This window comes from Melospiza melodia, chromosome 28 (assembly GCF_035770615.1).
Source record: "Melospiza melodia melodia isolate bMelMel2 chromosome 28, bMelMel2.pri, whole genome shotgun sequence".
Classification (NCBI taxonomy): Eukaryota; Metazoa; Chordata; class Aves; order Passeriformes; family Passerellidae; genus Melospiza; species Melospiza melodia.
Window position 1 is genome coordinate 6643395 of NC_086221.1, and position 25758 is coordinate 6669152.

The 25758-nt window shown below is 59.1% G+C and overlaps 1 protein-coding gene across 8 annotated transcripts in view; it reads right to left on the reverse strand.

The window, feature by feature from the left end:
- ATP2B4 (ATPase plasma membrane Ca2+ transporting 4) overlaps positions 1 to 25758 on the reverse strand; it is a 67355-nt gene that overhangs the window by 38894 nt on the left and 2703 nt on the right. For 3 of the 8 annotated variants that reach the window (XM_063178240.1, XM_063178235.1, XM_063178241.1), the window contains exons 1-2: positions 14155 to 14413; positions 2681 to 3170 (exon numbers count right to left, since the gene is read on the reverse strand). In XM_063178240.1, coding sequence (XP_063034310.1) covers positions 2681 to 2876 — 196 coding nt within the window. In that variant the 5' untranslated portion in view covers positions 2877 to 3170; positions 14155 to 14413. Of the gene's footprint in view, positions 1 to 2680; positions 3171 to 14154; positions 14415 to 22563; positions 22589 to 25758 lie in introns of those variants that run through there. The other 5 variants (XM_063178238.1, XM_063178242.1, XM_063178237.1 and 2 more) reach the window with 4 other exon arrangements.

Consider the following 25758-nt stretch of genomic DNA (forward strand, 5'->3'; position numbering starts at 1 on the left):
CTGGAGAGAGGACAGGCAGGACAGTGCCAGGCTGGAGGGGCGACATCCAGGACAGTGCCAGGCTGGAGCGGGGACAGGCAGGACAGTGCCAGGCTGCAGAGGGGACAGGCAGGACAGTGCCAGGCTGGAGAGGGGACAGGCAGGACAGTGCCAGGCTGGAAAGGGGACAGCCAGGACAGTGCCAGGCTGGAGAGAGGACAGGCAGGACAGTGCCAGGCTGGAGAGGGGACAGGCAGGACAGTGCCAGGCTGGAAAGGGGACAGGCAGGACAGTGCCAGGCTGGAGAGAGGACAGGCAGGACAGTGCCAGGCTGGAGGGGCGACATCCAGGACAGTGCCAGGCTGGAGAGGGGACAGGCAGGACAGTGCCAGGCTGCAGAGGGGACAGCCAGGCCTGCAGCACAGGGTGGCACCGAGGGTCCCCATGGGTCCAGGTGGGATCAGGGCACTCCAGGGCACGGATCCTACAGCAGGACAGGGGTGCTGGCAGGACACCCCGGGCTGGTGACACACAGGAGGACAAGGCCCTGTGCCACCCCAGAGGGGTGATCAGCAGAGGGACAATGAGAATGGGGATGGGGACAAACAGCGGGGTCAGACAGAGGTGCCACAGGTCCCCCTGGGATTCTCCTCTTCCCAAAAATCCCCGAGGATCTGGAGCAGAGACCCTTTGTGCGCTCTCTGGGATTTGGGGCAGCTCAGCTCCACGGGAGGGACATCCCAGGGGCATCGGGGTGGGGCTGAACCCTTCACCTCCCCTACAAGAACCTTTTGGGTTCTCCTCCCGCCTCTCCTCCCACCCCACAGCAGCGTGATCCCACTTTGGCAGGGCTGAGCACATTGTTTGTGACCTGGGCTTTGTGTTTCCACCGGGACTTCCCCCCTTCTCTAACGACATCCCGATATTGTCTGTCCTTCCCGGCCCCGCTCGCAGCTGGAAAGCTGCAAATCCCCCCCTGCAGCACTAAAAATATCCCACAGATCGTCACTGCTGAGTCCCCGTCCCACAGTTTTAGGGCTGAGTCCCATCCCAAAGCTCCAGGGCCAAGTCTCCATCCCACAGCTTTAGGGCTCAGTCTTCATCCCACAGTTTTAGGGCTGTGTCCCAATCTCACAGCTTTAGAGCTGAGTCCCCATCCCAGTTTTAGGGCTGAGTCCCCATCCCAGTTTTAGGACTGTGTCCCCGTCCTACAGCTCCAGAGCTGAGTTCCCATCCCACAGTTTTAGGGCTGAGTTCCCATCCCAGTTTTAGGGCTGAGTCCCATTCCAGTTTTAGGGCTGAGTTCCCATCCCAGTTTTAGGGCTGAGTCCCATCCCAGTTTTAGGGCTGAGTTCCCATCCCATAGCTTTAGGGCTGAGTCCCATCCCAGTTTTAGGGCTGAGTCCCCATCCCACAGCCCCAGGAATCCCCTCAGAGCTGGACCCAGGGATTCTCTGCCCGCTGCACCCCCTCAGTGCCAGGGAAGGCTCCACTGCTGTGCCACCAGTGCCACCAGCCTGGCTGATGAGGGGGCCCCAAAAGCCAGCCCAGCCCGTGAGGGCAGAGGTGACACCCTGAGACCCTCCCAGAGGTGACCCCAGGTGTCACTGCCACCACCCCAGCTGCAGTGTCCAGGTTTGCCTTGGAGCACCCTCAGTCCAGGAGGGACCTGGGCCCTTTGGGGACTCACTGCTCCTGTCCCTGACCCGAAGTGCCCCCAACAGCTGAAGGTGGCACCTGGCCACCCCGCCAGCGCCCTCTGACCTTTACACCTCCCCTCCCACTCTGGCAATGATTAAACAGGGAACAGCTGGAGCAGCACCTGGGCTGTGGGGAGGAGCTGCTAACCCCAACCCACATCCCTGACAGCCCCAGAGGTGACAACCCCAGACCATGGGACATCCACTGGAGACACCATCTTTAAGTGCCACCTTCATGTGGTTCCATCCCAAAAGAGACAATCCCAGACCACATGACAGCCACTGGAGCCACCACCCTCCAGCATCACTTTCACACGGCTCCATTCCACAGGTGACAACCCCAGAGGTGACAGCCCTAGACTCTGGGAGCCACCACCCTCAGGTGTCACTTTCACATGGCTCCATCCTGGAGGTGACAACCCCAGAGGTGACAACCCCAGACCTTGGGAGCCACCACTATCAGATGTCACTTTCACATGGCTCCATCCTGGAGGTGACAACCCCAAACCTTGGGAGCCACCACCCTTGGACATCACATGCATGTGGTTCCATCCTGGAGGTGACAACCTCAGAGGTGACAACCCCAGACCATGGAAGACACCACCATTAGGTGTCACCTTCACATGGTCCCATCCTGGAGGTGACAATCCCAGAGGTGACAACCCCAGACCATGGGAGACACCACCATCAGATGTCACCTTCACATGGCCCCATCCTGGAGGTGACAATCCCAGAGGTGACAACCCCAGACCATGGGAGACACCACCATCAGATGTCACCTTCACATGGCCCCATCCTGGAGGTGACAACCCCAGAGGTGACAACCCCAGACCATGGGAGACACCACCATCAGATGTCACCTTCACCTGGCCCCAACCTGGAGGTGACAACTCTGGAGGTGACAACCCCAGACCATGGAAGACACCACCATCAGATGTCACCTTCACATGGCCCCATCCTGGAGGTGACAACCCCAGAGGTGACAACCCCAGCCCACTCACCTTCAACCGGCGACGTCTTCAACCTCTTGCAGACGTTCTGGACGCCTCCATAGGAGTCGTTGATCCGGGCCACGGCCTCGGCGCTCCTCAGCTCCATGAGGTTCCTGAGCTCCACCAAGGAGCACCCAAAGTCCCCCTCATGGCTGCCCTCGGCCACCGAGTTCCCGGGGTGGTGGTCGGCCACGTTGTTCGTCATCTTGTCACGGTGCCGGTGCCCCCGGCGCGGCGCTCCCGGCGCGGCCTCGCTCGCGGCTCCGGTGGCTCCGGGGGGGGATGCTCCGTGTGGCCCCTTCCCTGGGGGCTTCCCTGGGGGCTTCCCGGGGGGAACGGGCGGCTCTAGCCGAGCCCAACTTGTCGGGATGAAGGTGTAAACAGGATGTGCATGTTACCGCGGAGGCGACCTTAGCAACGCCCGGCGTGCAGCTCCTGCAGCGGGAGGAGGAGGAGGAGGAGGAGGAGGAGGGCTCCCTGGATACCACAGCAACTGGAGCTGCGAAAACAACCGTGGGAAACAAAAATATCGGCGTCAGGAGGGCTTGGGAAGGAGCGAGGCGCCCCATGGGGTGGGAGAGGGAGCGGTGATGCCCCAAGGAGGGGATTTTTTAGGGAGAATTTGGTGTCAGCGTGGTCGGGGCAGGAATTCCTGGGTGAGAAGTTGAGCTCGGAGTGTGGAGCGGGGAAAAGCCGCAGCTGCGGGGCCGGGCAGGAAAGGAGCACAGGTGGTTCTTCACTTTCAGCCCAGACAAACCCTCCCGTTGATTTTGGGTTAAAAATACCCCTCAGCAGTGGGAAACAGCTGCTTCCTCCCCTGGGCAGGACGTGGGGGCCCCAGCATCGCTCCCCGCCCTGCTGGCAGGTAGGGAATATCCCAATATCCTGATATCCTGATATCCCAATATTCAAATATCCCAATATCCCAATATCCTGATATCCTGATATCCCAATATCCCAATATCCAAATATGCCAATATCCTGATATCCCAATATCCCAATACTCCAATACCCTGATATACCAAAATCGCAATGTCCAAATACCCCAATATCCAAGTATCTCAAAATCCCAATATCCTAAATTCCCAAAATCCTGATATCCTGATATCCCAATATCCAAATATTTCAATATCCCAAAGTCCCAATATCCCAAAGTCTCAATATCCCAATGTCCCAAATTCCCCAATTCCCAATATCCAAATATCCCAAAATCCCAATATCTCAAATACCCCAATATCCCAAATTCCCAATATCCCAAATTCCCCAAATCCCGATATCCCAATATCCAAGTATCCCAATATCCCAAAATCCTAATGTCCCAATGTCCCAATATCCCAAATTCCCAATATCCCAATACCCCAACAGAGAAAGGGGCTGCAGCACCCCGTGGGATCTACACTAGCTGGGAGATGCCACAGGAACCACGAAATACAAAAGGGAAGTGAAGAGAAACCACCAAAACCTGAGAGTTTCTCAGAAACTGAGGCTTTTCCGTTAATGACCTGTTCTGAGGCGGCTCCCTGAGGGCAGCAAGTGGCTCTCAGTGTCCCCAAGAGCTGCCACCCTGGTCACATCCCCCCAGCAAGGACAGAGGAGCCCTAAAAACACTTCAATGAGGCCAAGCAGGGACCATGAGCATCCCCCAGCTCCCCCATTCCTCAGGGATTTGGGGGCTGGGATTCCCTGCTGGCATCTCAGAGTTCTAGGGACAAACAGGGACATGAAGGGAACAGCACAGGCCAGAGGGAAAAAGGGCTTTTTGTCAGCCAGGGTTAGCTGTGTTCCCAAGCTCCAGGGAAGCTCCCGGCACTCCAGAGGCAAAAAGGTTGCGAGGGGAGGCTCTCATGGAGAGAAAATAAAATCTTTCTGAGGGCAAAATAAATAAAGAGCAACAAGGGAACGGCCACTCCGGCAGCATCCGCCCCAGATGGGGCCCAGGGGTGGCAGAGCCGGCTGGGGAGGGACGGGAGGGAGGAGGGAGAACGCCCAGGGCTGATCCCAGAACACAGGGGGTGCACCAGCCCTCAGAAACCCCACGGAGAGGCACCAAATCAGCACAAGGATGGCATGAACAGCCCCAGTTTCAACCCTAGAGCTCTCCCATACTGCCCCATCCCAAACTGCCCCGATTTCAGCCCCAGAGTTGTCTCAAACTGCCCCATCACAAACAGCCCCGATTCCAGCCTCAGAGCAGTCCCAAACTGCCCCAATTGCAGCCCCAAAGTTGTCCCAAACTGCCCAATTTCAGCCCCAAAGTTGTCCCAAACTGCTCCAATTTCAGCCCCAGGACTGTCCCAAACAGCCCCAATTCCAGCTCCAGAGTAGTCCCAAACTGCCCCAATTCCAGCCCCACAGTTGTCCCAAACTGCCCCAATTCCAGCCCCAGGTTTGTCCCAAACTGCCCCAATTCCTGCCCCAGAGCTGTCCCAAACCACCCCGATTCCAGCCCCAGCCCCAGGGACAGCACAACCCCAAAGAACCAACCCCCCCTGCCTGGCCCTCCTTATCCCACCAGCAGCACCCCCAGGGCAGCTCCCGGCACTATCAGGGCACCACAGGCACCAACTGCACCTCGGGGACAGCAGTGACACCGCCAGAATGTCCCCACCTCGGGAGGGACCTGTGGCCCAGCTGCAGGGAGGGGGGGAGAGGGGCAGGATGGGGGGAACACCGGGATGGGGGACAGGGATGGAAGGACACAGGGATGAGACACAGGAAAGTGACACAGGGATGGGACAGGAATGAAAGGACACAGAGATGGAAGGACACAGGGATGGGACACAGGGATGGGGACACACGGATGGGGACACACGGATGGGACACAGGAATGAAAGGACACAGAGATGGACACAGGAATGAAAGGACACAGATGGGACAGGGATGGAAGGACACAGGGATAGGACACAAGGATGGGGACACATGGATGGGACACAGGGATGGAAGGACACAGAGATGGACACAGGAATGAAAGGACACAGAGATGGACACAGGAATGAAAGAACACAGAGATGGACACAGGGATGGAAGGACACAGGGATGGAAGGACACAGGGATGGAAGGACACAGGAATGGGACACAGGGATGGAAGGACACAGAGATGGACACAGGAATGAAAGGACACAGGGATGGGACACACGGATGGAAGGACACAGGGATGGGGACACTCAGCTCCTGGGACACCCAAGCTCCCACCCAGAGCGTTTGTGCTGGTCCATCCAGCAGGGATCCCTGCCCATCCCCAGCCCCGTTATCCCACGGCTCCTCCTGGAGCTGAGCTCATCCATCCCTGCAAGGCAGCAGCTCCCAGCAGCGGGAAGCAGGAGGTGGCAGGCCCAATTAAGCAGGCTCCTGCTGATTAAGAGAAAAAACGCTAATTCCCCCTCCCCACCACGCTCATTTCCTCCTCTTTCATAGCAACCGGCGCTGTCTGAGGAGCGCTCAGAGGTTAAGAGGGAGACGGTTAATTAATACTGGAACAGCCTAGCCCTTAATTACCCCTGACAGAGCTCAGGGGGCAGCGATCAGCACCATCCCTGTGTCCCACTGCGAGATTCCAGCCTGGAATTTGCTCTGTCCTGGGGGAAAGGAGGGACCCAGCCCCATCCCTGTGTCCCACTGTGAGATTCCAGCCTGGAATTTGCTCTCCTAGGGGAAAGGAGGGACCCAGCACCATCCCTGTGTCACACTACGAGATTCCAGCCTGGAATTTGCTGTCCTAGGGAAGAGGAGGGATCCAGCACCATCCCTGTGTCACACTGTGAGATTCCAGCCTGGAATTTGCTGTCCTAGGGAAGAGGAGGGATCCAGCACCATCCCTGTGTCCCACCCTGCAATCCCAGCCTGGGACCGAGGTGTGGGATGGTTCCTGTCCACTCTGAGCATCCTCCCCCAGCCCTTTTGGGATCACAGCCCCATTCCCAGGGGATCCACCCGGATCAGAGCCATCGCTCTGAGGAGCTCCCAGTGACCCCAGCACGTTCTGTCCTTCACTCTGGGAATCCATTCCCACAGCTCCCAGACCTTGGAGAGGAACAAACTCTCCCTGAGGGAAGAAAGTAAACAGCCCAGGTGGGGAGAGGACAGGACCTGAGCTCCCTGAGCTCCTCTGTCACCTCCCTGTGAGGGTGACACCAGCTGTGTCACCTCCTAAATGCCATCCCTGAGCTGGGGACCCACCTGGAGCCTGGTGGGGTGTGAGGGGAGGAAGGAGAGGGGTGTGAGGGGAGGAAGGAGCAGGATATGAGGGGAGGAAGAAGATGGGTATGAGGGGAGGAAGGATTAGGAGAGGAGTGTGAGGGGAGGAAGAGTAGGAGCAGGGTATGAGGAGAGGAAGGAGAAGGAGAGGGGTGTGAGGGGAGGAAGGAGTGTGAGGGGAGGAATGAGAGGGGTGTGAGGGGAGGAAGGAGCAGGAGTGTGAGGGGAGGAAGGAGCAGGAGTGTGAGGGGAGGAAGGAGCAGGAGCAGGAGTGTGAGGGGAGGAAGGAGCGTGCGGGCTCCAGGCAGGAGGAGCTGGCGAGGAGCAGCGGAGCCGGTGCTGCAGCTGAACCTGCCCGGAATAATAAACGGCAGCACGGCACCTCTGTCCTGCCAGGGACACCTCTGTCCTGCCAGGGGCACCTCTGTCCTGCCAGGGACAGTGCCCACGGCCAGGGCCACCACCCCAGCGTGGTCTGTGCCCACCCCAGCCCCAGCACCTGCTGGATTCAATCTTGGAGAAAAGCGACGAGGAAAAATTAATCAGCCGGAGATGGCACAAGTGCCAACTCCAGCCACGGCGTGGGTGGCCCTGCTGCCATGCTGGTGGCACTGCTGATGGCACCAGGAGCCTGGCACGTGCCAGCAGCAGCTGTGGCTGGGTCCCTGGGTAAGGACAGGGATCCTCCTGCCTCAGGACATCAGATCAGAGCCCAGATGGGAGCACTGCTCCATCCTCCCATGGATGATCAGCAATCCCTGCCCAAGCCCAGGATGTTCTTCCATTGATAAAATCCGTGCCCCAGCTGGGACATCTCCCACCACCAGGCCAAGGAAAAGCATCACCAGCCACCACATCCCCTGCCCAGAGCCACAAATCCCAGCTGGCATCAGGTGGATCAAGGTGGCATCACCTTCCCCAAGCACCTGGATGGATGCCAGCCCCTCTCAGCAGCACCCAGCAGGGTCCATCTCCTCTCCCAGTTTGGGAATGGGGTGTTGGGAACACTTGGCTGCCGGAGGTTGCCATGGCAAACTCAATGTAAAGCTGTCAGGGATGCTGTTTATGTTGCCAAGTGGGGAGGAAGGGAAAAAAAATAATAAAAAAAAAAAAAAAATCAACTCCCTCAAAATTACCCTTCCTTGGCTCGGGTTTGAGATTTTTTCTTGTTGGGAATCTGAAGCTGCATCTGCAGTGGGATGAGAGAGGCTGCACGGACAGACGGACAAACGGAACCAAAGTAGCCAAGGAGAGCAGAGAAACGGCCTGGGAGCACCTTTAGTGCCCTGGCGGCTGGAACTGCCCCTGCAGGGCTGCACTGCTCCCTGCCCGCCTCACACCCACTCACTGCTCCCGGAGCGGGGCTGGGGACACAGGGGAGCGAAAATCCTCTGGAAAGGCTGAATCCAGGGAGAGACCCATGGGGTGAGACCCCCGGGGTGCTGGGAGGGGACAGGGAGGTGAAAATCCTCTGGAAAGGCTGAATCCAGGCAGGAATCACGGGGTGAGACCCATGGGGTGCCGGGAGGGGACAGGCAAGTGAAAATCCTCTGGAATGGCTGAATCCAGGGAGAGACCCCCGGGGGGACACCCGTGGGGTGCTGCCATCACCGGGGGGCTGGGGAGGGCACAGGGAGATGAAATTTCTCTGGAATGGCTGAATCCAGGGAGAGACCCATGGGGTGAGATCCTTGGGGCGCTGCCATCACCGAGGGGGCTGGGGGAGGGCACAGGGAGGTGAAAATCCTCTGGAATGGCTGAATCCAGGCAGGAACGCCTGGGAGACACCCATGGGGTGGTGCCATCACCGGGGGGGGGGGCACTGGGGAGGGCACAGGGAGCCTCTGGAATGGCTGAATCCAGGCAGGAACCCCCGGCAGAGACCCTTGGGGTGCTGCCATCACCGAGGGGGCCCGGGGTGGTGCAAATCCTCTGGAATGGCTGAATCCAGATCCAGGGAGACACCCATGGGGTGCTGCCAACCCCGAGGGGGCTGGGGAGGGCACCGGACCGCCCTGCAGCCCCTCAGAGCAGGGTGAAACACACTCCCACCGGCTCTGCACTGGCACTCCGGGCACAGGTGACACCTTGGGGACAGGGAGGGCGCGGAGGGAGGGGACACAAACCCCACAGCGGGGCTCAGCCGGCTCCCTGCGCTGGTGGGACAGGGCCACGTGGAGCACGCGGTGCCCGGCCCGCGGTGACAGCGGCTCTGGGGGGGTCTGGGGGTCCCCGCTGTCCCCCCGATGTCCCCTAGGAGCCACCTCGGGCAGCGGGGGGGGCCCCGGCGGGCTTGGGGGGCCCCTCCCCTGCACACTCACCAAATCGCAATGTGCAGATGGCAGCGGCTCCCGCTCCTGCTCCTGCCTGTTCCCAGCAACACCCCTGGCAAGGGAAGCCTTCCCTCCTTAACCCCTGCGGCGCCGGGCGAGGCCACCCGCAGGGGACACGGCGGGGGCGGCGACACCTCCTGCGGCGGGGGAGGAGACAGCGAGGCGGCGCGCACGGGGACAAACCTCGGAGGGGCAGGGGACATCCCCGCCGGGACCGTCACCCTCGGGGAGGAGGGACAGCGTGGCACAAGGTCACGGTGGCGGAATCTCCATCCTGGTGCCGCGGAGAGGGGAAGGGGACAAGGCCAGGCCGCGACAGCGCGGACAGAGCCCCGGACACTCGGGAGGAGCTGTCCCCTTCCCCTGGCCGCGCTGGTGTCCCCGAGCCCCCCTCCTTGCACCCTACAGGTGCCGAAAGCAGAAGCGGTGGCACCCGGGGACAGCCACCTGCGGCACCCGCGGGATGTCCCCTTCCTCCCGCAGCAGCATCCGCTTCCTCCGCCAGGGGTGGGGACAGCGACACGGCACCCCCGCCACACCTTGGGGACACTGCAAAGCCGAACCATGGCTCTGGGGACACCCCGGTGACAGCCGGACACCCCCGCTCCTGGCGGGGCAGAGGGGGAAGGAGCCCGCAGGCTTCATCCGGCGAGATGGGGGAATAAATGTGGGGGGAATGTCCTGGAAAAGGAGCAGGAAAACGCCCAGGAAGCGCTGTGCCAGGGAAACTGAGTCACCAACCGAGTCACCAGCCCGGTGACAAAGCCAGTGACAAAGCGAGTGACAAACCAGGCACGGAGCAGTGACACAGCCCAGGGTGCGGGGCTGGAGCTGCAGCCGGGAATTCCTGCGGGAATTCGCTGTTGGGATCCGGCCCCGAGGCTGCTGCTCAGCAGGCAGGGAGGGCAGGGCAGGGTCCCCGTGTCCCGCATCCCTGCGGGTCCCCACGAGTGACAATTCCTGACTCCCGTGAGTGACAATTCCCAACTCCCATGAGTGACAATTCCTGACTCCCATGAGTGACAATTGCCAATTTCCACGAGTGACAATTCCTGACTACCATGAATGACAATTCCCATCTCCCATGAGTGACAATTCCCGACTCCTGCAAGTGACAATTCCCATCTCCACGAGTGACAATTGCCAATTTCCACGAGTGACAATTCCCATCTCCACGAGTGACAATTCCCGACTCCCATGAGTGACAATTCCCATCTCCACGAGTGACAATTCCCAATTTCCACGAGTGACAATTCCCATCTCCACGAGTGACAATTCCTGACTACCATGAATGACAATTCCCAACTCCCATGAGTGACAATTCCCATCTCCACGAGTGACAATTCCCAATTTCCACGAGTGACAATTCCTGACTACCATGAATGACAATTCCCAATTCCCATGAGTGACAATTCCCATCTCCACGAGCGACAATTCCCATTCCCCAAGCAGCTCCCCCACATCTCCCTGTCCATGACATCGGGTAGGGGACAATTGAGGGTGACATGCCACAAGCCACCAGCTACTGCAGGCTCAGGGTGCCACAAGAGCCGCTGGCCCGCGGTGTCACTGTCACTGGCGGTGTCACTGTCACCCACGGTGACAGCCCCACAGGGCTGTGCCATTCCCGGTGCCAGCAGTGCGGCCACGGGGCTGCCATGTGCAGGACACAAGGTTGGGGCCTGTCCCCAAGCCGGCTGTCACCCCCTTGGTCACAGACCTTCAACCCCACAGAGGTGGCACCAACGGTGGTGAAGCCACCACAGCATTGTCCCACGCCTGGCTGTGTCACACCATCCTCCTCCTCCTCTCCTTCCTCCTGCCAGGCCAAGAGGAGGGATGGCAGCATGGCCAAGGTCACAGTGAAAGCAGAAGGAAAAGGCAGGAGGAGGTGACATTCCCCAAAACGAATGTCCCTGCCGCCACCCTGCAGGGCACTCACGCGGCCGCCGCCACCCCGCTCGTTCCAGCTGCTCTGGCTCCCATTTTGCTCCTATTTTGCCTCCTGCTAATTGACGTTGGAAAACTGCTGGGTTTTGGCGTGCCCAAGGCAGCAATTAACTCCTGCAAAGGGCAGGGAAGAGCTGGAGGCGGAACGCTGGGCACGGCCTTGGCATGGATGCGGCGCTTCACAACGCAGCTCCCCAAATCCCTCTGCCTCGAGCCCCAAAATCTCCACCCCTGAGCCCCCAAACCCACAGCCCCGAACCCCAAACCCCACAGCTCTGAGCCTGCTGCCACCAGGGGTTGTGACAGCACCCATTTGCGCCGTCCAGGCCTCCAAAAGTGTCACATCCGCGTGCCAAAGCCACCGGGGTCAGGAATCTGCCCTCGCCCCCGGCCAGCCGGGGCTTCCCCGAGCCCCAGGGTGCAGCAGCCCAGGAATTCCATGGGGGTGGAAGCAAAGGGAAAGCAGGGAGCCTCCAGGCGAGCTGTCAGGGGGGAATGTTTCCATCTAAGGCCTTGGTATTTTCTCTGGCGGCGCCTGCACTAAATCAGCGCCGCTCCTCTCATTATTCCCTCGTGCTTTACAAGGTAGCAGGGCCGGGGCAGGAATGCAGGAGGATGGGGAGCAAAGGCAGCCTGGCCTGCAGCAGCAAACACCTGCAGGCCTCACCCTCTGCAGGGGCACAGCATCCCCTGGGCAGCCCCTCCGACACCTCCCCAGCAGCCCTGGTACTTTAAAAATCGAATGGTTTTGTTTGTGATTGTCTGATCACCAAAATCTGAGAGTATGGCTTTCAAAATTAGAGAATATGGCTTTTAAAATCAAAGAACATGGCTTTCAAAATTAGAGAATATGGCTTTTAAAATCAAAGAACATGGCTTTCAAAATTAGAGAGTATGGCTTTCAAAATCAGAGAACATGGCTTTCAAAATCAGAGAATATGGCTTTTAAAATCAGAGAACATGGCTTTCAAAATCAGAGAATATGGCTTTTAAAATCAGAGAACATGGCTTTCAAAATCAGAGAATATGGCTTTAAAAATCAGAGAATATAGCTTTCAAAATCAGAGAACACAGCTTTCAAAATCAGAGAATATGGCTTTTAAAATCAGAGAGTATGGCTTTTAAAAACAGAGAACAGGGCTTTTAAAATCAGAGAACATGGCTTTCAAAATTAAAGAACATGGATGTCACACCTGAGTGGAACATCTAGAGGACATTAAAGACATGTAGATGTGGTGCTGAGGGATGTGCTGAGGTGCTGCATTTGGCACTGCTGGCCCAAAGATTGGACTTGACAATCTTAGAGATCTTTTCCAGCCTCAACAATTCCGTGGTTGTACACAGGAGCCCTCAGGTAGGGAGGAGTTGAGCCATCTCGCTCTGTCCCTCTGTCCCCAAATTCACCTGTTCCCTGGAGGTGACAGTGGCACAGCCCTTGGGGGATTGTCCTGGATGCCAGCACGAGGTTTTGTCCACTGCTCCATCATCCCACCTGGCACCAGGAATGGGCTCTTCCCAGCCTGGGAGCACTGGGAAGCCACCCTGGGGTGATGTGGCAGCAGCTGGCACACACCGGGTCACCCCTCTCTCCTCCCTTCCCTTCCCTCCAGCTGGATCTGCTGCAGGGAGGTGTCCAGGGCAGCATCTCCCACCCCGCTGCCCCTTCCCCTCTCCTCCCTCCTCCAGACCCATCCTGGGCTTGGCTTAGCTCTGACTGACAGCCTAGAGCGAGTCCAAAGCTGAGCTTTGGGATTTGGGCAGCTTGGAATCGTGGAGAGCGAGGGGAGGATAAAAACAAGGCAACAAACCAGCCCTGGGGCTGCTCTGGGATGGACACGGAGCAGCGGCCACATCCCAGCCCTGTCACAGCCCCTGTCACACCTGGCCAGCAGGGAGGTGGCACAGGGAATCCTGGCAGGATGGGGATCCCATTCTCAGGGAGCTGCTGCAGCCCCAGCCTGGGGACTGTCCTGGGAGGCCCCTGAGGAGCAGCAGAGGCCAGGGAGAGGCTGGGGCAGTGTCTGAGCTGGCCAGGCTGGAGCAGAGGCCACGGGGCTGGGATGGTGCCCAGGGCAGCAGGGAGGAGCTCAGAGCCCTCTGCTCCAGAGCCGCTCCTGGGCACAGCCCCAAGCAGGATTTTGGGTTTTGGGATCCCAGGACACTCCTCAGGCAGGAGCTGGGGCAGAGCCTGAGTTATCCCAGCCCAGGGAGGGATGCTCCCACTATTCCCAACTCTCCCCAACCAGGATTTTGGACTTTTGGATCCCAGGACTTTGCTTAGGCAGGAGCTGGGGCAGAGCCTGGGTTATCCCAACCCAGGGAGAGCCTGGGTTATCCCACCATTCCCAGCTCTCCCCAACCAGGATTTTGGGTTTTTGGATCCCAGGACAGCAGGATCTTGGCAGGAGCTGGGGCAGAGCCTGGATTATCCCAGCCCAGAGCAGGGATGCTCCTGCCATTCCCAGCTCTCCCCAAGCAGGATTTTGGATTTTTGGATCCCAGATCACTCTTTTGGCAGGAGCTGGGTTATCCCAGCCCAGGGCAGGGATGGTGCCACCATTCCCAGCTCTCCCATGGGATGGGGCAGCCCAGGAGCACCAGGAGCATTTCGTGTCCAGCTCATCTCCCCACACACCTGAGCACAGCCCCAAACAGCAGAGACGCCACCAATCCCAACTCCCACCTTCCCACATCTCATTTGAATTTTAAACTCAGCTTCAATTAAATCAAACCCAGAGCACGGGGCAGTCTGAGAGGCCAAACAACACTCGGGGGACAGGGGAGCCACCGGGCAGGACAGGAGGACACAGGCTCGGTATTTTTAGCAGGATTACACAGGGACAGGGGATTCCTACCCCGAAGATCCCTGGGGGATGAAAACAGGGCCCGTCACTTCCTCTGGGGAAGCATCTGCTGCTCGGGGCAGGCAGCAGCAGGAGAGGGACAGCCCGAGGGTTTTGGGGTGCCCAGGACACCCCAGGACAGCGGGGATACCTGGTGGCTCACCTTGTCACCGCCGGAGCCGCTTCCTCTTCCCTGCTCCGTGAAGAATCCCGTGGGGAAAAAAAACAAACACCCAAACCGGCAGCAATCCCTCCCAAAAATCCCCTCTGGGGAAACTGAGGCAGGAGAGGCACAGCTGGGAAATTGGGGATCCCCTAAAGCTGGGGATGTGCCAGTAGGGGATCCCCAGCAATTCCAGATGTGCCGCAAGGGAACCCTGACGGTTCCAGCACTCGGCTCCCGAGGGTGGCAGCAGCCCCGGGGACACGGGGAAGGGCTGGGGACAGCAATGCCCCTCCTGCCACCGCCACCACGTGAGCCGGGATGGGTGTCCCTGCTCCCAGCTCCGACAATTCCCGCTCTGGATCACATCCCTGCCCGCCACCCTGTAACTCCTGCCAGCCCAGCTAGCTGGGATCCCTCTCCCCACTCTCCTCCAGCTTTAAATCCATATTTTCCCATTAAAAAAAAAAAAAACAAAAAAAAAAAACCAAACAATCCTAACAGGGATTTCCTAAGGAACAAACCAGCAACAAGTGATAGGAGAAAGGTACAAAAAAAATAAAATTATTAATAATAATAATAAAAAAAAAAAAAAAAGGCTGTGAGTGCTTTTCGCTGCTGCAAAGGGTTAAAAAAATAAAGTCGGGGAAAGCGATAGGAAAAACACACGCGGCTCCCAGGGAAGAGCGCGCCGGCTGCTCCCGTTTCCCTTCCCAACATGCCCCGCTCCTGGGAAAGTGTGGGCTGTTTTCCATATATAACTGCGAACTGTTCCATGCAGTAAGAAGTCTAATTAAAGGGAGCCAGGCGAGCAGGGGAAGGAGGTATTTATCCCCGAGGAAAGAACCCCCATCCTCAAAAATCCTCAAAATCCTAAATGGAGACCCCCTCGGTCAGTAAGGGAAAAGAAAAATAAGAAAAAGTTCTGTGGTGGTGGTGGTGCGGAGATCGGAAAAATTAAAAAAAAGGAAAGGGAAAAAAAAAAAAAAACAGGCGGGAGAGGCAAATCAGAGCTTGGAAAATATGGAGAAATAGGAGGGGAGAGCCAGATGGGCCCGGAGAGCACGGGGAGGGGCAGGGCAGGGGGAGGGAAAGCTCCTCTGGGCTGGGATGGGCTGGGAGGGGGCACAGAACCCCCGGGAGCCCCCCAGGATCCTCCTTCTCCAGCCCCCTGAGGATCTGAGCAAACAGCAGGAACCAGCCTGGAAAATAAATATGGAAGGGAAGGGGCTGGAGGGTGACGGATGCAGGGTGGGAGGGAAGGGGCACCACGCTGGGCACCCACCCTGGCACCCCCAAACAAAAGGGGTGACCCACAGGGTCTCACCCACCCCGACTGAACCCCACCGGTGTTTTGGAGGAACTGTCTCGGAGGGATGGAAAAAACCTTGGAAAAAGCCTGGATGTGCTTTTGAGAGGAGCTTTGTTCGAGCTGTGCTGCCCACCAGCGCCAGGCACTGCCCTAATCCAGAGCAGGCACCGCACTCCCGGTTTGGGGGGAGCCAGAGCAATTAAAAACCGTTAGCGGGCTTTAATTAAGTGCTGATTATGTGAGCTGGGGAGAGGCACCACCACCACGACCACCACCATCATCATCATGGGCGATGATTCCAGCTGGATGGGGCTCTTTGCTCCCTAAAATTGCACTTTGTCCTGCTGCCACCCTGCAGTCACCCTGATCTGGAGCTGCGGAGTTTGGGGTGTCATTCCCAGCCCTGTCAGCCATTCCCAGCCCTGTCAGCCATTCCCAACCCTGACATTGCCAACCTTGACATTCCCAACCTTGACATTCCCAGACCTGACATTCCCAACCTTCACATTCCCAACCCTGACATTGCCAACCTTGACATTCCCAGCCCTGGCATTCCCAACCCTGACATTCCCAACCCTGACATTGCCAACCTTGACATTCCCAGCCCTGACATTCCCAGCCCTGACATTCCCAACCCTGGCATTGCCAACCTTGACATTCCCAACCTTGACATTCCCAACCCTGGAATTCCCAACCCCATCATTCCCAACCTTCACATTCCCAACCCTGACATTCCCAGCCCTGACATTGCCAACCTTGACATTCCCAGCCCTGGCATTCCCAACCCTGTCAGTCATTCCCAGCCCTGTCAGCCATTCCCAACCTTGACATTCCCAGCCCTGGCATTCCCAACCCCATCATTCCCAACCCCGACATTCCCAGCCCTCACATTCCCAGCCCTCACATTCCCAACCCCAGCATTCCCAGCCCTGTCAGTCATTCCCAGCCCTGTCAGTCATTCCCAACCCTGACATTCTCAGCCCTGACATTCCCAACCCCATCATTCCCAGCCTTGACACTCCCATCCTTGCTGTTCCCAACCCCATCATTCCCAGCCCTGGCATTCCCAGCCCTGTCGGTCCTTCCCAACCCTGGCATTCCCTTTCAGTCATTCCCAACCCCTTCATTCCCAGCCCCACCTCCCCACCCCGCCCTGCAGCCCGGCACAGCCCTGACCTGCCATCCTGTTTATGCAACCCCACGCCTTCCCTCCTGCCAGCACCTCCCAGCTGCACCAGTAACCCCGGCAAACTGGGATATCCCTTCCCTGAGATCCCTGAGCCCCGGCAAACTGGGATATCCCTTCCCTCAGATCCCTGAGCCCCGGCAAACTGGGATGTCCCTTCCCTCAGATCCCTGAACCCCGGCAAACTGGGATATCCCTTCCCTCAGATCCCTGAACCCCGGCAAACTGGGATATCCCTTCCCTCAGACCCCTGAACCCCGGCAAACTGGGATATCCCTTCCCTCAGATCCCTGAGCCCCGGCAAACTGGGATATCCCTTCCCTCAGATCTCTGCAAGGAGGGACTGGGGCCTTCCATGGCCCTAAAGCCAGGCTTTGCCATAAATCCCAGCTGCCCAAAAAAACCCACCTGCAACGATGCTGGGATGCAATCCCAGAATGGTTTGGGGTGAAAGAGACCTCAAAGCTCATCCCATTCCATGGGCAGGGACACCTCCCACTATCCCAGGGTGCTCCAAGCCCAGCCTGGCCTTGCTTGGATCAGCTCAACCTCAGACACAACAGGGACAGTGCTGCCAGGGGGGCTCACACCCCAAATAACCCCCCCAAAACCCCGCAGCCTGCGCCCAGCCTCCAAACAAAGCGGCCCTGGGGTCACCCGAGGTGACAGTGGCCACTGTCCCCGTGTCCTGGCGGAGCTGGGGCCGTGGGAGGCTCTGGCACGGCCCGGCCCTGCCCCAGGTGGGGCTCTAAGCAGCAGCGCTAATCCCGGGATAATTGCGGCTTTAGCAGCGATAGGGCCCAGATTAGCGGGGAAATCCCGGTGTTAGGGGCACCGAGCTGGCACCGAGCGGGCACCCAGCGGCCACCGAGCCAGGGGAGAGACGGATCCAGGGAACAGATCTGTGGGATACAGCCAGGGATCCCAGAAATGGAGTGAGGGATCTGTGGGATGCAGCGAGGGATCCATGGGAATAGAGTGAGGGATCCATGGGAATAGAGTGAGAGATCTGTGGGATACAGTGAGGGATCCCAGGAATAGAGCGAGGGATCTGTGGGATACAGCGAGGGATCCATGGGAATAGAGTGAGAGATCTGTGGGATACAGCGAGGGATCCATGGGAATAGAGTGAGGGATCCCAGAAATGGAGTGAGGGGTCTGTGGGATACAGCCAGGGATCCCAGAAATACAGCAAGAGATCCATGGGAATGCAATGAGGGATCTGCAGGAATACAGTGGGGGATCCATGGGATACAGAGAGGGATCCCAGGAATGGAGTGAGGGATGCCAGGAATACAGTAAGGGATCAATGGGATACAGCGAGGGATCCATGGGAATATAGTGAGGGATCCCAGGAATACAGCAAGGGATCCACAGGGATACAGAGAAGAATCCCAGGAATCCAGTGAGGGATCTGTGGGATGTAGTGAGAGATCCCAGGAATAGAGTGAGGGATCTGCAGGATACAGCAAGGGATCCCAGGAATACAGTGAGGGATCCTGGGAATACATCAAGGGATCTACAGGAATACAACTGGGGACCTTGAGAATACAGTGAGGAATCCTAGGAACATAGCAAGGGATCTGTGGGAACACAGGGATCCCAGGAATACAGCAAGGGATCCACAGGAGTACAGCGAGGGATCCCAGGAATACAGTGAGGGGTTCATGGGAATACAACAACGGATTTGTGGGAACGCAGTGAGGGATCCTGAGAACACAGCAAGGGATCTGTGGGAACACAGTGAGGGATCTCCCTGGACACTGGCACCCAGCACAGACACACACACCCGTGGCTCTGGCCGTGATTCCTGCTCCCCATCCCAATGGAAAAATGCCAAACCCACGGGCAGGATTCCCCTCCAGCCCAGCTGTCCCGCCTGGGATTGCTCTGCCTGCTGGAATCCCCTTCATCCCCAAGGCTTTGTTTTCTCTTCCCTTCCCCAGCATTTTCCCTGCAGTACCAGGGGCCTTCCTCACCCTCTCCATCACCTCCCACAGAGCCCAGGCAGGGCTGGGCAGGGGGGTTTGCTCCTGGAATAATGAGGAAAGCAGGAATGCAGGGTGGGAGCTCGGACTGGGGCTGTCCAGCACTGTTTGGGTTTCCTCAAAACTATTTGGGGTCCCCCAGAACTGCTTGGAGTCACCCAGAACTGTCTGGGGCTCCCCAGCATTGTTTGGGATCCCCCAGCACTGTTTGGATTCCCTCAAAATTATTTGGGATCCCCCAGAACTCTTTGGAGTCCCTCAAAATTATTTGGGATCCCCCAGAACTCTTTGGAGTCCCCCAGCACTGTTTGCGATCCCTCAGAATTGTTTGGGATCCCCCAGAACTATCTGGGGTCCCAAGAACTGTTTGGGGTCCCCCAGCACTGTTTGGGTTCCCTCAAAACAACCTGGGATCCTCCTGCACTGTTTGGGATCCCTCAGAATTGTTTGGGGTCCCCCAGCACCACCCTGGCTGCTCCCACACTCCAGAGGAGGCTGAGATTTGGGAAAATCCCTCTGCTCCCTGCTGGCTTTTCCTGGATGATCCCCCAGAACTGTTTGGGTTCCCCCAGAACTGTCTGGGGTCCCCCAGCATTGTTTGGGATCACTCAGCACTGTTTGGGATCCCTCAGAATTGTTTGGGATCCCCCAGAACTGTCTGGGGTCCCCCAGCACCACCCTGGCTGCTCCCACACTGGAGGGGAGGCAGATCCTGGGTGAGGAGGCTGAGATTTGGGAAAATCCCTCTGCTCCCTGCTGGCTTTTCCTGGATCCCTTCCCAGCGCCCCTGTTCCCAAAGGATCACCCCGAGAGGGGACAGATGCCAGGCAGGTCCCAGGGACTGAGGCACAGCAAGGCCGGGCCGTGCAGGCAGCTGCGTCCGGGGGAGTGCGAGGAGGAAGGGAGGCTCCCTCATCGTCCTTCCCAGAGGGAAAAGGGACAGTCCCGAGCCTGGAAGCGCCAGGGAACGCCAGGAAACACTTCCAGCTCCTCACTGCAGCCCCTGGGGCCGCAGGGCCGCGTCCCCCTGGCGCTGCAGAAACTGCATCTGCAGCAGCTGCCCGGGATTCCATGCGCTTCACGTCCGACTGCAGGAGCCGGAGGATCCCCTGGCTGCTGACCTGCACGGAAACGCCCGGCTCTGCTGCTGCTGCTGCTCTGCTGGTGCTGATGATGATGATGCTGAGGGAGGGGAAGCAGGGCGAGGAAAGGCCATTCCTGCAGCCAGCTCTGGGTGGCAGATGCTCCAGCAGGTGCCCGGTGAGGTGAGACAGGCACTGAGCGCATCCAGGGATGGGAGAGGTGGGAAACGGTGCCAAGAAGGGAAGCAGGGAAGGGAAGGGATGAAAGGCACAAGGGATGCTCTGCTCCCTGCTGGCTTTGCCTGGATGCCTTCCCAACGACCCTATTCCTAAAGGATCACCCCAGAGGGGACAGATCCCAGCCAGGTCCCAGGGGCTGAGACACAACAAGGAGCTGACACAACAGAATCCAGTGTGGATACAGAGCTGGAGCACGGCATGGATGGATTTTGGGCCCATGGGATGGGCTGTAGCCACTCTGGAGAATCCATGCACACCAGGACAGCCCCCTCTAGATGAGCTTCCCCCAAACAGGGAGCAGCATCTCAGCACCCTACCCATGGTTCCAGACTTTTTCGCCTCCTCTACGAGCTCCAGCCAGCACCCAGCACACTCCAATAAATCCAAAATGTCCCTGAGGTGAGAAACCTGTGGATTTAACACCCCATGGAACAGCCAGGCCGGCTCCCAGGAGCACAGCACACCCCAGGGATGCCAGAGCAGGTAGCAGGATGAAGTTTTCCAGCTGGATTTCCCCCTGAGGATGCTGTTTATTTTCTCCTTCCCCCAGGAAATCTCCTGCTGACTCAGGAAACACCCTCAGGCACAGCTCTGCGGAGAGGAGACACTTCCCAGCCACAGCTTTGCTCCTTCCTTTCGTTTTTTTGGCCAGTCCAGTTGGGGTCAGATTGGAGAGCAATCAGTCACTTGGGAAATAACACCACTCCAGGCCTCCTCCCTCAAAGAAACCTCAAAAGACAGCATTTAAGGCGAGCTTAATTTGGACAACTAAAAATAGCCAGCACCAGTCACACTGGAAAATGCAGGATGTGGAGTTTCACTCTCTCCCAGCTCCAGCCTGCACATGGGGGTTTGTGGCCCCCAGCCCCATAGATTTGTCCCCAGACATGGCCTGGCTCCCTCAGGGAATCCAGCAGGACCCTCTGAGGCCCATCCCAGAGCCCTGCCTTGATGAAAATGTGGGCACCCAAAACTTTCCCAGGCAGGATGTGGTGACTCAGAGCCACGTCTGCAGCGAGGGACACCCAGGAAAGATCCCAGCCACGCTTCCCAGCTTCTCCCAGCCCAGCCAAGCCTCTGATCCCGGCTCCCTGCAGCTGATTCAGCCCTGGGAGAAGGCAGCCAGGCCTTGAATCCTGGTTGTCATTCCTGCTGCTCCAGAGGCTGTCACCCACACTGTGACCCCTTCCAGCCTCGCTCCGGCCATCCCGCGGCTCCTCCAGTGCCAGCCTGGCATTCCCAGCTGCCAGCACGGCCACAAATCCAGCCTGCCCTCATTTCCCTGCACTCCCCCTCCTTGCACCGAGCTCTCCCTCCTTGCACTAATCCCTCCCTGCTCCAGAGGCAGGAATAATGTTTAACTCAGGTTCACGCCGGAGCACGAGCTCCCTCCCAGCCCGGGTCAGCCCCAGGCGTGTCCCCATCACCGAGGCCATGCCAGATCCCTGCTGCTGGCACAGCCACGTGCCCGGCTCCGTCAGGAAGCCCCTCTGGAGAGGGAATCTCCGGGAAGCTCTCAGCTGCCAGCTGCAGCGATCCGTCATGCCAGGGCTGGGACACAGCCGGGCTCAGCTCTGCAGGTGCCATGAGAATCCCATAGCCGGCAGAACCCGCTCAGAGCCATCCCATATCCCCGGGGATCACCCCAAAATCAGGAGGCTTTGACAGAGCAAGGATAAGAGGGGACAGTGCTGGAGGACTGAGCCTGGCTCGTCCCAGTGTCCCCGTGCTGCCTGTGGAATGGCAGGAGTGGGAAAGCAGCTTTGCCACCGCATCCTGGGCTGTGCCCCCAGCAGCGCTCCAGCAACACGGGGTTATTTTTAAGAAGCTGGTGAGAAGGTGGGGAGGGAGGCGAGGAGAGGAGCTGGAATGCCGTGAGAGCCACGCCACTAAGCCTCTGGAAAAGCTGGAGCCCCTGAGAGGCGAGGCATCGGCATTCCCAAGCAGGAACAAAAGGCGAGAAGCGAAGAGCCGAGGGCATTCCAGGGGCCACGGGGCATTCCAGGGGCCACGGGCACCTCCCGGCCGAGCGAGGGGTGGCGAAGGGACAGTAAAGCTCCAGCTGCTGCAGCAGGGTCCTTAATTAGCATCTCGAGAAACGGTGCCGAAAATCAGACACCTTCTGCCCGAAATCCGAGCCCGGACCTGAAAATCCGATCAGCGACCCCGATGCTCAAAGAGCAAAGGTCACTTCCAGCCCCACGCAGGCCCTGCCACCGCCCCTTAGGGCTGCGCTGCCCCTCGGTGCCCCCGGAGCCCGGAGTCACCCCCTGCCCACCGCCAGCCCCCCCAGACCGAGCAGAGGCAGCACGGTGAGGGCCAGCGGCTTATTTTTAGCCTGGAGAAGGCAGGAGCCGGGAGCAGCCATCCCGAGTCTTGCCCTTGGCATGGGACACGCCGCTGTCCCCCCCGGGCCGCCCGCGCCCCGCTGCCCCCCGGCCCTGCAGCGCTGCGTCCCCCCCGGGCTGGCATCACCTCCCCTGGCACGGCTCCTGGGCCCGGGCAGGAGGAGGAGGATGCTGGGCTCAGCCCTGGAGCCGGCCCCGCGGCACAAGGAGCGGGATTATTTACAGCTCCTTAACGGAGCGAGGCAGGGCTGACCTTTCCGAGCCGCAGACAAAGAGGAGATGTCGGGAATCGCTGCTCGCGGGACCCTTCCCGGCCCGGCGGGATGAGCGGGGGGCCAGAGCCACGCTGAGGGGGGTTCGGCAGCGGGGAGCCGGCCAAGGCCACGGAGAGCCAAGCGCGCTGGGATCCCAGCCTGGGAAAAGGAGGGATCGGATTCCTCCCTCCCCGGCCCCGCCGGACAAACTCTTCCGGGTGGGGACTCCTACGCGCCGCGCTCTGCCCAGGCACGGCTCGCTGCTCCTTCCCGCAGCCCACGGCGGCCTCGGCGGCGGCGAAACGCGGGGATACGGCCCGGAATGGCAAAATCGGGGCTGCTCCTCGCCCCCGGCGCCCCGCTCGGCTCAGCCCAGCTGCCGACTCATCCCTGCCGTGGAAGCGTCGAAGGAAAAGTTTCCCCGTCAGCACAAAACGCCGACACTTGGCCGAAGCTTCCCCTTGGCTGCTGCTGGCCTGGCCAGGAGTTTCCCCCTTGGGGACATGCCAGGGCCTGGCCTCGGGTGGCTGCAGTGGGCGGGGGTGGCAGGGGACAGGCCTGGTCCTTGCAGTGTGGCACTGGTGTGGCCCAGTCCCTCCAATGTGGCACTGGTGTGGCACAGGTGCGGCCCAGTCCCTGCAGTGTGGCACTGGTGTGGCACAGATGTGCCCTGGTCCTTGCAATGTGGCCCTGGTGTGGCCTGGTCCCTGCAGTGTGGCACTGGTGTGGCTCAATCCCTGCACTGTAGCACTGGTGTGGCACTGGTGTGGCCCAATACCCACACTGTGGCACTGGTGTAGCCTGGTCCTTGCAGTGTGGCACTAGTGTGGCCTAGTCCCTGCAGTGCGGCACTGGTGTGGCCTGGTCCTTGCAGTGCGGCCCTGGCGTGGCCCAGTCCCTGCACTGTAGCACTGGTGTGGCCTGGTCCTTGCAGTGTGGCACTGGTGTGACCCAATATCCACACTGTGGCACTGGTGTGGCACTGGTGTGGCCCAGTCCCTGCAGTGTGGCACTGGTGTGGCACTGGTGTGGCCCAGTCCCTGCAGTGTGGCACTGGTGTGGCCCGGGGGCTGCCACAGCCCCCGTGCTGCAGGGAAGGGAGGGATTCCCAAGGCCAGGAGCTCTCCCATTGGCACTGGGCAATGGATGATCGATCCCACAATGGATGAGCAATCCCACAATGGATGATTGATCCCATGATGATCAATCCCACAATGGATGATTGATCCCATGATGAGCAATCCCACAATGGATGATTGATCCCATGATGATCAATCCCACAATGGATGATCGATCCCATTTGCTCTGAAGCTGCAGGATTCGAGCAGAGGGCTGCTGGTGTCACAGCTGTGTGTCCCCTCCCCAGCCTGCACCCTCCTGGTCCCTATTTAGGTCCCCATGTAGGACTTGTTGCCATGATCCAGAAATCCCAGGGAGCTGCCCAGGAGCACTCCATGAAGGTCCCCATGTCCCTTGCCACCAGCCTGGGCCACAGTGGCCTGGTCACCCCCCAGCCCCAACAGGGAACCCCACAACCCCAATCCCTGATTCCAGGGGCCTGGCTGTGCATCAGCTTCCCACGTTCAAATCTGAGACCCCTCCCAGAAGCTCACAAAGGCAGGAGGACTCTGAACTCAGCTCTTACTCACAGAGAGCTCTCCCAGGATTTAAGGTGCTTAATTAGCGGTTTAAAAGAGTCACCAGCTGGGTGGGTGACACCCCAGCGGGTGTCATGCACTCCACAGGGCTCCAGCTTCCCTCCTGTCCCTACCCAGGCTTCCCTCGTGTGGTTTTTCACTTTTCCTAATGATCCAGCAGAGGAGCAGGGTTTATAAGTCCATAGAAACTCTATTATCCCCGTGCATTAAAGCCAAAAGCAACTAATTAAAACATCAAAGTCACAGGGTTCATTAGCCCGGCCTCGGCGCCGGTAGGAGGTGACAGGGATTGTGGCTGTCACCCCACTGCTCCCAGGGACCCCAAGGCTGGCCCTGCACCCCAAAACACACTCCCTGTCCCAGTGTCACTGGGAAAAACAGTGGCTTCCACTGGAAAAACACTGGGCTGTGCAGGATCCTGTCACCTGCCTGTCCCTGTCCCCCAGCTGGTCACCTTTGCCTGCACCAATGTGGAGAGGACGGAGGTTGGGGACAGCCCTGCCACCTTTGCCAGGAGCATCTCCAGCCCCATCACCACTCATAGGATCCCTGTTCCCACCCAGCACAACACGAGGGGGACAGGGATGGGTTCAAATTCCCAGCTCTGCACACCAGATCCACTCCAGTGTGTGAGAATAGCCATTCCTAACTGGGAATGCTGCAGCATCCCTGCATCTGGGAGGTCTCAGCAGGCCACAGGACATGGGGGACAGCAGGGAAGTGGCACCACTTGTGGCCACTTCCCATCGAAGGGCCTGCATCCATCACCATGGTCACACTGAGAACTGGCCACTCTGGTCACTTCCACTGCCATGGTCACACCGAGCACTGGTCACCTCCCACTGCCATGGTCACATGGAGCACGGGTCACTTCCCATCTAAGGATCTGCGTCCCATTGCCATGGTCACACCAAGCACTGGTCACCTCCCACTGCCATGGTCATATGGAGCATGGGTCACCTCCCAAAGGACCTTTATCCCATTTCCACGGCCACACTGACCATCGGTCACCTCCTATTGCCATGGTCATATGGAGCATGGGTCACTTCCCATCTAAGGATCTGCATCCCATTGCCATGGTCACACAGACCATTGGTCACCTCCCAAAGGACCTGCATCCCATTGCCATGGTCACAAAGACCATTGGTCACCTCCCAAAGGACCTGCATCCCATTGCCACGGTCACACTGACCATCGATCACCTCCCAAAGGACCCGCACCCATTTCCACGCTCACCCCGCGCCTCCCAGCCGGGCTCGCTGTCCCTGCCCAGCCTCTCCCGGAGCCCAGCGGGATCCCCGGGCTCTCCCCGCAGGTTTTCCGCCGGCTCCTTTCCCAGCAGGGCGCAGCCGTGCCCGGCGGGGAGGAGCCGTGGGCGAGGAGGAAGCCGGAGCTGCCAGCCCTCGGCCGGGCCCTGCACGGGGAGCAGCAGCAGCAGCAAACGGGCGGAGGCTGCGAGTCCTCCCCACCACCGCAGGGATTTGGGTGCCCAAATCCCCGCAGACTCCAACCCGCGCGTGTGGCCACTGCGGGAAA